This window comes from Equus asinus, chromosome 5 (genome assembly GCF_041296235.1).
Source record: "Equus asinus isolate D_3611 breed Donkey chromosome 5, EquAss-T2T_v2, whole genome shotgun sequence".
NCBI lineage: Eukaryota > Metazoa > Chordata > Mammalia > Perissodactyla > Equidae > Equus > Equus asinus.
In genome coordinates, this window is record NC_091794.1 from 58,151,296 (window position 1) to 58,166,618 (window position 15,323).

General features: G+C 40.1%; 1 protein-coding gene across 2 annotated transcripts in view; it reads right to left on the reverse strand.

Annotated features, from left to right (window-relative positions):
- Window positions 1–3,715: 3,715 nt before the first annotated feature.
- The window catches only part of LOC106835332 (G elongation factor mitochondrial 1), a 47,665-nt gene continuing 36,057 nt past the window's right edge, over window positions 3,716–15,323 (reverse strand). For both annotated transcript variants that reach the window (XM_014847609.3, XM_070509594.1), the window contains exons 14-18: window positions 13,170–13,332; window positions 11,419–11,563; window positions 6,102–6,262; window positions 5,277–5,330; window positions 3,716–5,127 (exon numbers count right to left, since the gene is read on the reverse strand). In XM_014847609.3, coding sequence (XP_014703095.3) covers window positions 4,996–5,127; window positions 5,277–5,330; window positions 6,102–6,262; window positions 11,419–11,563; window positions 13,170–13,332 — 655 coding nt within the window. In that variant the 3' untranslated portion in view covers window positions 3,716–4,995. The remainder of the gene's footprint in view (window positions 5,128–5,276; window positions 5,331–6,101; window positions 6,263–11,418; window positions 11,564–13,169; window positions 13,333–15,323) is intronic.

Here is a 15,323-nt window from a genome sequence, read left to right on the forward strand (position 1 = left end):
CTGCTAAGCTGGAATTAATTGAGCTCTTAATATTGCTTAATTCAAATTTTACAAATAAAAATATGGAGTGTCTCCCAGATAAAGCCACTGTCTGCAAACATGCGTTACATGGAACAGTGCTGTAACTGAAAGCATATCAGATATCTACAGTTTTCATTTATAGGGAAAACTTGCACCTACTGTTGGCCTCAGTAATTCATAAAAGCACACACAGTATGCACTGTAATCAAATTCGGTGGAGTGTCTCCCTAAGGCAGGAAGAATTGATCCAGGAAATGTGGCCATAATTTGCCTTTCAAAATTCTTATCATTTAATGGAACGGTTCTATCAGTGACGCAAGGTTCCTTGGCCGGTAATTGGTTAGTAAGCATCAGCCTTAAAATATACCAAAATATTACTTTTAAGTCTACAAGGAAATTGTAAAAGTTTATACTAAAGAAAAATTTGAAAGACACGGACTCATACAAAATAAAAATAACATGGATGATAGTTACTTTTTAGCAGATCTAGCTTATGTGTTTTTCTATTTAAAACTCCAACCTTTGCACTCCTCTTCCCAGCACCTACCTGATTGACAGGGCCGAGTATTCTGCAGCACTGGAAACTATCTGATGTGGGCGAACATCAGACCTCCCACCTATGTGATAACGCAGAGAAAAGATTTTTTCTAAAATACTGAACAAGCTACAAAGATTAAATCATGCCAAAATGAAGTGATGATAAACTCCTCTAAGTGAAGTTCCCTAAACAGTCGTCACGGAAACTGCCAAGAGCACCATACCAGCAGATTCGCCGTCCTGTGCCCGCCAGGCAGTCTTTCAGTGTCACGTTAAGGCCTAGAAGGAGCTTTCAGCTCTCTGGAGTCTTAGCTTTCTCAAAGTCCTCATCCTCAGACAGGCGTTCTTCGTTAGTGAGCTGAGGCTTGCCAAGATCAGGCAGGGCTCTAAGGAAACCCTTTAACAGATTCGTTTTACATAATAGACGGAGTAAGGGGAATTCTACACATACAGACAACGCACAATTACCCAGCTGACACTTACAAACCCCACAAAAGTTAAACCAATTAAAAATTTCTCAACATCCTCATTAGAACATCTCTTTTAGCACAAACTCTAAAACTGCTGACTTGATTTCACTAATACTGATTGTGCTAGCCAATAGCAAAGACAAATTACTTCATCTGCCTTGACATAAAATGAAAAATCTAAATTCCCTAAGCCCTCTTTTCATTGAGTCTAAATTCTGCTGAATCACACTCTAAGCCAATGACAGTTATATACAGCATCACATTCATTTTCCTAACCTCTTTAGAACTTTCATAATTTTAAGACAAAAAATAATACCAGGATTTCATCTGCATTCTGTTTGATTCTACTCATAGTTTCACTCTTCCATTCTGAATTATGACTTGTTAGAAGTTAAAGAAGTTCTTTTGAAAGTCAGTTGTAAGTTTCTGTGTTTGCCGTTGAATGACAGCCCTTCATGACGTACGAGTTTATTACCCAGTTCCTCCCAGCTGACAACATCCTGTAACCTGTTCTGACCTTTCCCAGCTTTCCCAGCGCTCCAATAACCTAGTATGCTGCCCGGCGCTTAGCTGACTGGATAAATGAATGACTGCTCACAACACACTGTCCGTGAACACGAGAAACTCTTCCGACGATGAGTCCAGTGTCATCTGGAGACTTTTGGCAGCAATTAAAGCTCTAATTCACGCAGTTACGGTTTTAGCAATGCAAACAGCTGCCTCTACAAGGGGATATATTCTTACGTGTCACAATTTACACCTACTGGTGGCTGCCTAGTTTCGTTGGCATCAATTTTAAGACTAATCCAGATTTCAAAAACATTAAAATATGAAAAATCCTAAAAGTTCAGAATTGATTAAACTTTAGTGATTTTACAACTAAACAATGTAAGAGTGAGCAAGGAGAGGAATAACAGAAAATTGACTGTCTTTCTGTAAAGGTAAACCTATCAAACTAAGAGCCAACCGCCCAAACTCTAACATCACACACAAGAGTAATACTTATTAATATAATTAAGTATAATTGGTAATAATTTAATAATATAAAAGAGCTTCCATTTCCTGTCCTGGAGGTGCAGGCAATGCTGCAGTGGTCTTTAAGCACACCTGTATAGTAGAACCCCGTGGAAAACTTTCGACCCCATCCGGAGTCAGAGTAGCTAGGGCTGGCCGGCCTGTTTCTTGGCCAAGGGCCCCAAGTGGTGGTTAAATGCGGCGGGGGGCAATCAGCACAGTCCTGCCCACTGCTGCCACATTCTCCAGCACAAGTGACAACTACCTTTCTTTAAATTAGCCACCAATTTCTCTTCACAACAATAGTATTTTAAAAAGTCCTCATTTACGAATCCTCGTTAACTTCTTCCTCGCTCCAGACTTCGGTTAGTACGTGGTCTTCACCAGGTGGAAGCAGACTCGAGAGTCAGCAGGAGGCGGCTCTGTCCTGGAGCCACCGTCTGCGATCTGTTCTAGTTACTCCCACCAGCTGGGCGTGTCGTTGCCCGTGTGACGCTGGCATTGGATTAGCTATCTAGACTCTTTTCTGACACTATGTTTTTTTTTAAAGATTGGCACCTGAGCTAACATCTGTTGCCAATCTTCTTTTTCTTCTTCTTCTTTCCCCCCAACGCCCCCCAGTACATAGCTGTATATTCTAGCTGTAGGTCCTTCTGGTTGTGCTGTGTGGGACACTGCCTCAGCATGGCTTGATGAGCAGTGCCATGTCCATGCCCAGGATCCAAACTGGCAAACCCTGGGCCGCCGAAGTGGAGCACACGAACTCAACCACTTGGCCACGGGGCTGGCCCCTCTGACGCTATATCTTGATAGCCAGAATGTTCCGCAAGTAAAAGACACATCCAAATTTATCCATCTTAGTTCCAGCATTTCTGACTGTTGAATAGCCAGAGGAACTGTGCTAAATTCTATGAAGGTTATTTCCTTGTCAGGAACAATATTCAGAGTCATTGCGAATCGCATGAGATGCTGACAAAATGCCAAAGCCACATTTTTCAGGCTTGATGCTATTATAGCAAGACACATTCATGGGAAAAAGACACTTGGTTTGATGAATAACTAAATTATCAATTTCAAAACTTAACGAGCTGTGTGGTCTTGGACAAGTTATTTACCTTCTCTGTGCTTCTGCTTCCTCTATTACAAAAGGGACATCATAATAGTACCTACTTTCATAAGGTTGTGAAAACTAAACTAAATTAGATAATGTGTTTAAAGCATGGTCAGCCCTCCATATACGAGGCTTCCACATCTGCGGATCCAACCAACCATGGACGGAAAGGCCTATGATGGTTGTGTCTGTACTGAACGTGTACAGACTTTTTTCTGTCATTATTCCCTAAACAATACAGTATAACAACTATTTATATAGTTTTTACACTGTATTAGGTATTATACATAATCTAAAGATGACTTAAATTGTATGGGGGGGATATGTTTAGTTTATATGCAAATACTGCACCATTTTATACAAGGGACTTGAGCATCCTTTGGGTATCAGAAGGGGTCATGGAACCAATCTCTGTGGATACGAGGGACAGCTGTATTTAGCAAATGCCTTGAAAACATGTCTTCAACACTTTTTAAAAAGTCTTAAACACTTTTAAAAAACTTTTTAAAAAGCCTAGAAGGCTTAAGTCATAAAGCCAAATCTATAAGTCAAGAAAAACAAAGGAATTTAAAAGTTATTTTATTTCTATTATCCACAAGAGAAAGGACTAGGATGTTATCTATCACATCAGATGATTTTTCTGGATGAAGCAATTCGGAACAGCATGGTAAAAGTACCTGGGAAAGTCCACCTCATTCTAGGAAAAAAAGCTTATCATTTGTTCTTTCACACTCTCCATGAATACAATATATGATAAATTCAAACAGACTCAAATTCAACTAGAATTTACTATGTGAATGAAACTGACTGGTCAGCAACTCTTTAAACTCTATTTTCTTTTTAGAGTCGCAGAGACATTCAGAAGAACAGAGACAAGAAGAGCATGCGCAAGGGGCTGTTCTTCGTTTCACAGGTCTGCAAGGAAGGCAGTTATAAATTTGGACAAGTCACAAATTGAAGCAGTTGGTTATATATAAAACAGCTGGAAATGTAGCTAGCATTTTAATATCCCAATGAAGAATCTGAAAAACATTCTCCATTAAGAACACATGGAATCCACTTGAACAAAAAAGGCTGCTCATTAAAAGATGACACTCCAGGGCCAGCCCGGTGACCTAGCGGTTAAGTCTGGTGGCTCCACTCTGGTGGCCTGGGTTCAGTTCCCGGGTGCAGACCTACATCACTTGTCAGCAGCCATGCTGTGGTGGCAATCCACATACAAAATAGAGGAAGACTGGCATGGATGCTAGCTCAGGGCAAATCTTCCTCAGCACAAAAAAAAAAAAAAGGACACTCCAAGAAGCATCATGATTTATGCAATTCACTTTCAAGTATTCAGCAAAACAATAATTAAAAAAAAATTTTAAATAAAGAGATAGGTAGGCAAATGATAGACAGATAAAGCAAATATGACAAAACAAATTACTATCTGATAAACAAACTGTTAACAAGATTGTTCGTTGTTTAGATAGAAGATACATGCTGTTATTTATACTGTTTGTTTCAGCTTTTCTATATGTTGAAAATTCTTATGATAAAAATTTTGGAAAGGAAGTTAACATATATTCTAAGCTCAGAAGTATAACTGAAATTAGTCTCTTCTCCCCTTAGATAAATATTAAATATATTTCAGTAATAATCATATTTTATTTGAGGTTTTTCAATGAACCATAAAACCAATCGAGTTGAGATATACATAGAATTATCTTTGAATATAATAGAAGCTCCTAAACAAAACAGGAAGGGCTTCTAAAATTTATTTCAGCCTGAATCCATTCCGCTGGAATCCGTTAAAGTATCTAAACCTTGCAGATTCAGTTTGTCAACTTAAAGTGAGAAAGGTTAGTTCTTGGCTTTTCCTTTTTTTACAGGAAGTTGACCTGTAGCTTCCAAATACTTATTAACGAGGCCTTCTTGTGTGGACGGTGAACACGGCTGATATCTGCAGTACTCCATTGTGTATTCTCCCTTTCCCTAGGAGTGTAAAAAAAAAGGAGAGATTTTCTTTCTTTCTTTTTTTTTAACAACTATCAAAGTCATGCAAAGAGAAGATTTCATAAATTTGATCATTTTGTAGGGTGGTCTCTTGAAGGGCAAGAAGTAAAGTTTAAATGCTTGCTTACCTCTGTGCATGACCTAAGTTCAGTGGAATAACCAAACATATCATTTAGAGGGACCTGAAAACAAGCAGTGACATTTCAGCATTGCTTATGGAAGAATATTTGAGAAAAACAGAAAAGCCTTAGCCACTTAATTCCTTTAGACTCACATTTCTACTAAGTACTCTGGCTTAAAAGAATTAACAGCCAAAGAGAAACATTTTTGTTTTACTGAAAGTAGAGACCTTATTTGAAAATAATTTCATTTGACAGTCACAAGTGGAAAGCAGATCTTTGAGTTTCAGAGTGGCCGCCACCGACAGCCTTCCCTCATCCCCACCCACTCTCTGGCTGCAGCTCAGGCATTCAGAAGTGTTTCTTCTGTGAAAACGTTAATACAACCTTCCTTTGGACACTTCAGTGATACGCTGATAGCTGTATCTTCTAGGAGGCTTTCTATAATGTGATAAACCCTTGCTCCCAAGATTTAAGTCAAGCAAGGTACATTTTAGCAAAGCAATGAAATATTTCCCAATAAATGAGAAAGAACATAATAAAGCAGTTATGCAAATAAAGCTATAAAGAGAAAGAAAGGTTAACTATAAATCTAAGAAAATGACATATTCACAAAAGGCCTCAATGAAATGAATCTTATTTTTAGCTTTTGCACTTAAGAGTTGTTCTAACAGCAAATTATAGAAATTGCCACACATACATGAGACACAAATCCAACACTCAAACAGCCAGGGCAATGTGTCGACTTGCTCTACAATCTCCAAAAACTAAAGCTAACTCTGATTCCCTCTTGTGGTTAATAAGAGCAAGATTGTCAGTGAGAACAGTACTTACGTCTGCATATAACGTGAAATAGTCCTCAATTCCATCTTGTCCGGTGATTACCCCATGGCGCCGGTTAATTCCTGCAATCACCGATCCCTGAAATTCATTTGGGGCTATAACCTCCACAGACATAATAGGCTCAAGGATACATAATGTTGCATTTGCCAAGGCTGGATTTTAAAAAAATAAATAAATTAGTTTATTCATCTTTAAACAAACTGGGACTCTTTTCTATCTAGATCCACAAAAGGGAGCTGGATGCTGTTCTCCCAAGGTCTGCACACCAATGATGAGGTTACAATTTCTGATGCGCCTCAGTTCCTAGCAGCAGGAACAGTTACTCTTCCAAATGCAAGTTCCAATAAGATAACACTTCATTCTAGTAAGAGTACTTCCATTACCATATTTTTATCCTTAAAATCATTAAGCTGCAGAGAATAATATGAAAGGGGTCTTAAAACAACATTCGATCAAGTCCTTTACCATCTAAATTATTGAGCTGAGGGTAACTTATTCTCTCCTGAAAACCTTCAGGAGAAAAGACACAAACTGTTAAGTCTTTGACCAGGGCAAACCCATCCTTTCTTGTTGGTTCCTGGCAGACAGTTATTTTGAACTGTAAGACAACAACTTTTTATCATGGGCGGGAGTGGGGCTGAGGGCACCGTCATATACTTGGAGATGATAATCAAGTCATGCATGAGATCGGTCTTTCCTTGTCTACACTGAACAATTTCAACACCGGATAGAGAATTAGAAAACCAACTTTCTAGTTTCTGCTCTGCCTCTAACAAGTTATATGCCTTTTGGAAAAACACCATCTGTTCAATCTCAAGTTTCCTCACCTACAAAACAAAGACATTGTGTCTAATAAACCAAATAGCAATCATTCTTGTATATTCTTAAAGTACTTCTAATGACACTATTAGCTTAAGTATAATTATCAGAACAGCAATTTAACATATTTGCATTCCTTTGAAATATTTTCTAATTCAAATCGTATCCTAGCTCAGACCTACCTGTGACCAATTAGTCCTAATTAGTGAATTTTGTTCCAAAAAGAGGAATAACTGAACTTTGCAGGCTCCTAAGCTTCATGAGCTGCGCCCTGCAGAACCCTGCGCATTCCTCTAAAGCAGCACACTGACAACCCTAGACTCTAGCTACAGCTCTCCTGCTTGGAACTTCTTGGGTTATCACAAGGGCAGGGCTTCCTGGGCTCTAAACGAACGCAATTAATATAGACGAAGGCAGCCAGAGAGGGAGACGCCAGCAGACACACGCAGATCTAGTTGTCCATTGTCCAGTCTTCTCAGCAGGTCAGCAATCTAGGAGAGCTGGACTGCGAAGGGGTCAGATTTAAAGCGAAGGCAGGCGCCAAGGGCACAGTACCCGTCACCTAACTGTGAGGAGCCTGTTCAGTTCTCAGTCTCATGCTCCCTCACCCTGCTCCCTTCCTTCTTAAATCCACCTCCTCACTCACTTCCCAAGACTGCCCTTATCCATGCTTTCCACTAACCCCATTCCAGGTGACAAAGCCCAGAGCTAATTCACCCTGCCGTTTTTCAACAGTCACACGGCAGCCAAGTCCTAAAAACAATTTTCCCTCAAGCAGATTCACGTGGTCTGTAGCTTCTTAAGATAGGAAGTAAAAATACCAACATCATCACAGGACCTTTTGAGCCTAAAGTGGTGGGTAGAGGTGGTAATGCTTCTGTTTCAGCCCAGCAGGAAGAATGTTGCTAACACCAGGCCAGGCGCTGAAGAGGCTGTGTGAGGAGGTGGTCAAGGGCGAGGACTCCGGTCTAGGGTTTAACTCTCAGCCCCACCACTAACTAGCGTATAACCATGGGCCATTCAATTAACTGCTCTGAGCCCCAATTTTCTCAACTGTAAGGTCACTGTGAAGACAAAATATGATCATTCACGTACTCAGCATAATACAGAGCACATAACTGATCAATAAATGTTATTATGACCCCTCTGAGACATAAGGTCAGGGAATGTGTGGCAAGGCACAGTGCTAGGTCAAAGGTAATATGAAGGGAAGAGGGATTAGCATCCATTATGCCCAAATAGGTATGTGCAAGTGTTTTCAAGTACATTCTCATTTAATATTGTGGAATTAGTGTCTCTAAGCAGCCTGGGGGAAGTTCCAATGACTTGCCGATTTCCACACAGTAAGCATGGAGTAGAGCCAGGATACAAACTCAAAGCCCATCATGCAATGGGGCAAGCGATGGCAAACGGGGCACTGTCGAGTTACATGAGCTAACCATGCCTCTGGGTAGGCCTTTAGTAGAGTGGCTACAGGTCCAACGTTTCTGGGGAGACCAAGCATAGTGCTCTTTCTAAAAACTGGCCAGAGAAAATGACGGCAACAGTCACATCCCTAAGGTGAAACATGACCAGAAAGAACATTCAATTTCACATTTCAGTTTTAGCTACATCACTGATTAATCTCAGGCACAAAGTTTAAATCGTGACTGAAAATAGTTCCAGTTTTCATCTTTTTAATGAAAAATACATGAGAATTTGGACTATTTTTCCTCCAACTCTGACAATAGAAAATAGTTGATAAGTTATAAGCTATTGTGCTACTAAGCTCATTTATTAACATTTTCACCCTAAAACTCTGATATGGCATTCAAGGGAGGTATATGCATGAAAAGCTGATTTTCTTACTGAGCTTGGCAAAAACTTCCTTTCACCTCTTTACTCTCTAGTCTTTCAGTCATGGAGAAATAAGAATCAGATGAAGAAACAGCAAAGTAATTCATTTTTCATGCTAGCACCCTGCTTATTTGTACTGTTTATCTGGCAAAACAACTCAACACTTCTCAATTCAATTATCATCTGGTGCTTTTCCTTTGCACACCTGCCAGGCAACTAACCATACTTAATAATATTTGTACACTTAAATAATTAAAAATTAAATGGTACATATTCACCTGTTTAGTTAATATTCACAGACATACAGACTTTTTTCATGGATATGTGTGTGTATATTATGGGCGTATACATCCATGTTTGTTTACATTTCATCTAAGAGCAATTAAAAACGATGAGTCTCATTGTTAATTGATAACTACACCAACTATCTCACTTTACATAACTTTTATCTCCAAGAAAGATATCTATTTCCAGTCAAGAACCACTATGGAACAATTGGCGATTTCTAATTTGTTTTAACTGTAGTTTTTAAAAAAAGTATCACAACGTATATACATTTATCAAATCATCACATTGTATGCTTTAAAAATCTTATAATTTTATTTGTCAATTATACCTCCACAAAGCTGAAAAAAGGAATATGAAGTGATTACAACTAATTTGTCAGTTTAGATTTATTAAAGTGTTAAACACCTAGAGGGCAAGAGGCAGGTGTTTTAATCTGAATTATGCCTAACAAAGTCTTATGTTCTTTGTGATTTTATTTCCCCTTTTTCTATTAACACAGTCTTCAGACTGTGACAAGATTTCCAGATCAGAGATTCCCAATGCAGTTTTAACAGACAGCTCACATGAAGGAGATGGAGCAGTCCCTCTCCTCTCACAACTGAGAAACTAACACCGATCACTGCGGCTCCCATCACTGTACGTGAGACAGCTCACATGAAGGAGATGGAGTAGCCCCTCCGCTCTCACAACTGAGAAACTAGAACACAGATCACTGCGGCTCCCATCACTGTAAGTGAGGCAGCTCACATGAAGGAGATGGAGCAGTCCCTCTCCCTCTCACAACTGAGAAACTAGGACACAGGTCATTGCGGCTCCCATCACCGTAAGTGGGACAGCTCACATGAAGGAGATGGAGCAGCCCCTCCCCTCTCACAACTGAGAAACTAGAACACAGATCACTGCGGCTCCCATCACTGTAAGTGGGACAGCTCACATGAAGGAGATGGAGCAGCCCCTCTCCCTCTCACAACTGAGAAACTAACACAGGTCACTGCGGCTCCCATCACTGTAAGTGAGGCAGCTCACATGAAGGAGATGGAGCAGCCCCTCCCCTCTCACAACTGAGAAACTAACACAGATCACTGCGGCTCCCATCACTGTAAGTGAGGCAGGTAAGGAAAATAAGGAACTAGCAACCTGCCCAAGGAATAAGAAACATCCTCCAACCACTGGCCCATATCTGATCGCAGATGCAAACAGACCAAAAACAACGTCAAGTCCAAAACTCACACAGAATCAATAAAATCCTGATTTACAGAATGCTTAGGAAATGTATTACGATTTACCTAATTTTCTACTGTCCATTTTGACCCTCTTGGATAGAAATATTTCTGAAATGTTTTGAATCATCATATCCTTCCCCTGTGTAGAGACACTTCTGGGCATCCTAACGAATCACCATGTAACGGGCGTGGAAGACACGACAGAGAGGGACCTTTCTGGCTTCGGGACACAACTTGGAAGTTCCTTTGTTAAAAAGCCTGATGTCAAACTGCTGTGTTGTCATTTGCTTTCCTCTCTTAAAAGCAATAAATCAGATGTATTTGCAATTACTTAGGGTTCTGGTTCATCAGGGTTTTAATACACATATTACTCTGTGTGAAAAAGGTTGACAATTTTAGCAGTTTGGCAAGAGGTCTGCACTGGGAATAGGGTTTACTGAATTCTTTCAAAATACTGTGCCATTCTCAAAATGCCTAAAAGCCTATAATGTCATACATGAAAAAATTACAAATTTATGGATTTCCTGACATCTGAGTAAGTCACCAAAAATAGCACTACTGTAGTTAATGTTTGTTTAAAATTTTCTCAGAATTCTGAGCATTTCTATCTTCTCTATTAAAAATAGAACTGACAGATTATCCATTAATTTAAACATACGAAAAACATCAGATAATTTAGGAGAGAACAAAGTAGGCTTTTAATTTTGCAAGAAAGAGAAGACAGTAATCTATCCTCACTGTGATTCTATAAATACATTTATATATTTTTAAAGATTTTATTTTTCCTCTTTCTCCCCAAAGCCTCCCGGTACATAGTTGTATATTTTTAGTTGTGGGTCCTTCTAGTTGTGGCATGTGGGATGCCCCCTCAGCATGGCCTGACAAGCAGTGCCATGTCAGCGCCCAGGATCCGAACCAGCGAAACCCTGCGCCGCCGAAGCAGAGCGCGAGAACTCAACCACTCGGCCATGGGGCCGGCCCCCGATTCTATAAATATTTGCCCAGGGCCTTCCACGTTCCCTGGTGTGCTGCCTAGTGTTCTCGGGGGAGAAGACCAAAACACAGCGCTGCCTTCTGAGGCTCTGATGGTCCACCAGGGGAAACAGATACAGTGATGCGGCAGGAGCCAGGACACAGAGTACCTTGTTTAAGCGCGCCTTCTCCTGCACGGATGAAAGAGATTTCATTGGAATCAACCATGTGATGTGCTCCATCTTGCAGGACAAATCGGAGCCCAGAGAGCTTGTGACCAGAAAGAGGGCCCTTCTCGCAGGCATCCAAAAACCCCTGTTAATGAATGAACACAACTTCTGGAGTAAGTGGATTTCACTTGTGGATGAATTACCAAGAAGCCCCTCTCCCCCATTTTAGTATTCACAAGTTTAACATTTTTATGAATGCTATATTTCACTCCTCAAGAAAGGAATTTAAGAAAGTTGAACAGCTTTACTGTTTAAGTTTTATCATTGTGGCACTGAGATGAGCAATCCCTTGGAAAAGCATATTACTTAAAGTGTGAGCTGGTCTGGAAGCGATGCTGGAAGTGCTAATAACCACTTTCTCATAATCTCATCTTCAGGACTTCCTTAACTCTCATCACCCATTACAGAGACAGCATGATCTTAATTTTACAAGGAGGAAACAGAGGAAAGGCAGATCTAAGGAACACCCTAAAAGCAAACCTCCAACAAAATTGGCGTTTACTCAACAGCTGTGTCTTGAGCTCCTGCCACACACCTATTATTGCTTTGTCTCATCGGCAGATTACTGTTACACAAACGTCAGTAAGAGCTGGAATTAAAAAGTAATTTCAGTTTTCCAAATGAAATTCTTTTTTTAAAAGACAGCTTCATTGAAGTATAACTGATATACAATAAACTATACATATTAAAGAACACAATTTGATAAGTTTGCAATTCTTTTTCATTCAATCACTTAAATATTTGTAGAGCTCCTACAAATCAAGTGAGTTTTTCTTGGCAAGACAATCATACAGCTCCACATACGGTACATTTCTGAGATTTCAAAGCTGTAAACTCTGTATGTGAACATCTAAGCTCTCCCTCACCTCTGTTTATCATGGAGAACAGAAGATAATTTAAAAGTGTGTGAACAAAATATTGTCCTGAAATAAAGTATAACGAATGAAATATACTAATCACAAAAAATGCTACCACCACTGAAACCAAAATTATAATCTGTTAATAAAGATTTCTAAGTTAACAGGTTAAAAAAAAACACTAAAAACCCCAATCTATAAGAACAGACAGTTGCTAAAGGTTTACAACATTCTTGAAAGCAGGGACCTCCAGAGCCAACACAACACCAGCCCTACGTGTACACAGCACGTCACAGCTCCCAAGGAATGTCACAGCAGCTCATCAGAGCCTCACTTCAGCGATAGGTTCAAGCTTAAGTATTTTATTGCTGGTTTACAAATGAAGAAACTGGCTCTGCACACCGTGACTGACCAAAGAGCACGCTGATCAGGCGCAGGGACGCTGGCAGCACCCAAGTGTGGGCACTCGTGACAAATGATTATCCAACTACAACAGTGCCCCTAAAACTTTCACAGACCCTAACGACGACTACAAATTTCAACTGCTGATTACAATCAATGAAGAGGCTTCAATTTATCAAGAGAAATAGAATAACTATGATTAAGAAACAGAATGGTTTCCCATCATTGTCACAGCATATATTTATAGCTCTTGAACTTAATGAATTAAAGATTCTAAATCAGATGGAAAGCTGGACAATCAGATAAAGAAGGAGGACCGTAATTAAAATGAATCATGGAAGACACTGTGATGGAAATGTAATTTAACACCTAATAAACTGTTTTTGATTTAAAAAAAAAAATGCAAGACAGTTTTTTGTTGTTGTTTTTTACCTTTTCTACAGCAGGCACAAACTGCTTTGGAATATTTGCCCCGAATGTTTCATCTGAAAACTCCAACTTAGTGTAGTTCTCTGGGTCCAGAGGCTCCAGAACGCCTATCACTTTTCCAAACTGACCTGCACCACCTGACTGTTTTTTATGTGTAAACTCAAACCTGAAAGTGATTTAAGAAGAAAAAACAAAATCAATATAACATTATGTAATTACCAAAACGAAATAACTTCTAATTTAAGTGAAAAGCCACATTTCATCATTTTAACTTTTTCCTTTGAATATGATAGCTTTACTATAAAATTTTATTGTAGAATTTATTTAAAAAGGAATCCTCTCCTTTCTGTTCTTACTTGGAAGTGGGGGTGGGGAACACCACCAAAGTAATCCATGGTTTTAATTCTGCGAATTCCGAAATTCACAAGTAGAAAAAAGTAAAAGTCGAGTGACTAAAATAGTCAGTCAGTCTACGGTTCTTGTTCTGGCACTCTGAAGAGCTTGCCCACTTCTCCTGGAACGCCTCCCTTCCTGGCCATGCAGTGTTCCTTCCTTCAGTCTCTACACTGAGGACAGTTAGTTGAAAGCCGGCGCCCCGCAGGTAACTTATTCAGATAGTGCCTATTTGATTTACTGCTTGGACATCACAGACTGGCGCAATTCAAGAGCAGGGAGCTTCAAGTGGAATAATGAACACCTCAAAATGAGTAACATAAGAAAGCCATTCAAATAGAAACATATATAGGCACAGGCGTTTACGTCAAACCACTACCGCCAACAGAAGTATGACAGAATAAGCATTTTGCATACATATTTAACATACGTAAACATAAGCTACTACTTCATTGAAAAAACATTTCTTGAGTATCTACTGTTCACAAAGCATTTCTTCCTTTAAACTGAAACCTTCCTCAAGACTGTTAAAATGGAAGAGGCCAGCTGCTTTCAAATTTTCTGCAGACAACTGCAGGTAAATGGACATTAATGAGTGTGAGATCCTGCAGACAGATCTCCGAGCGGTGTTCAGAAAGTAACTATCAGGCGCCAGTCCGGGGGAGGGGGGCAGTGGTTAAGTTTGCACGTTCCGCTTCAGTGGCCTGGGGTTCCCCAGTTCCCATCCCGGGTGCGGACCTACACACCACTTGTCAAGCCAGGCTGTGGCTGGCGTCCCACATATAAAACAGGAAGATGGGCACGGATGTTAGCTCAGGGCTAATCTTCCTCAAAAAAATCCCCAAAAGTATCAATTTTGGTAGGAGCTGCCAGCTCACAACAAGCAGACTTCATAAAGAGGCCAAGTGTGACATGCCTGAGGAAGTGCGTTTCAACAGTCTTCCAGAGGGCAAGACTTCAGGATGGGCAGGGGAAAAACTGCCAAAAGGCTAACTTCCCGGGAGGGGAAAAACAGCTCTCAGAACTGAGAAGGAAAGCAGAAGAGAAGCAACTGCCAAGTCCCCGCAGGATACTGACCGGATCGCAACAGCGCAGCCCGCTGGCATATCCTCAGGGATGCACGAGTTCTCTGGGACATTGTAAATTTTGTTTTTGATTTGACAACAATATAACATCTATACAACATACTCGAGATGTGCTCTCTATATGGTAATCACTAAGCATGGATATTCACATTTAAATTAATTAAAATTAAATAAAATTAAAAATTCAATTGCAGCAATCACATTTCAAGGGTCAACAGGCAGATGTGGAGAGTGGCTCCTGTAGGGGACACAAGGACAGAACACTTCCACCCCTGCACAAAGTGCTACCAGACAGTGCTGCTCTGGAGGCCAACTCGCAAACAAGTCACCCGTGCAGTTTCAGGGACCGTGGCTGGGTTCACAATCAACTGGGTGCCAAATTACAAAACACCTATGTGCCAGGCTTGTGTCAAACACTTTTATGGATTGTCTTACTTGTTCTTTACCACAAACCCAGGAAGTAGGTACTATTTTTATCACCATTTTACAGATGTGAGACCTGAGGGTCAGAGAAGCTAGGTAACTTGCCAGATGTGATAAAGATATTAAGTGGCAGAGCCAGGATTTGCACCAAAACCAATGCTCTTAATCAAACATTTTTCTAGAAGGCTAATAAAAATATAAACTAACTTAACCTGCAAATAATGCATTCACTTCAAAAGCCATTAGGGGGCGCTGC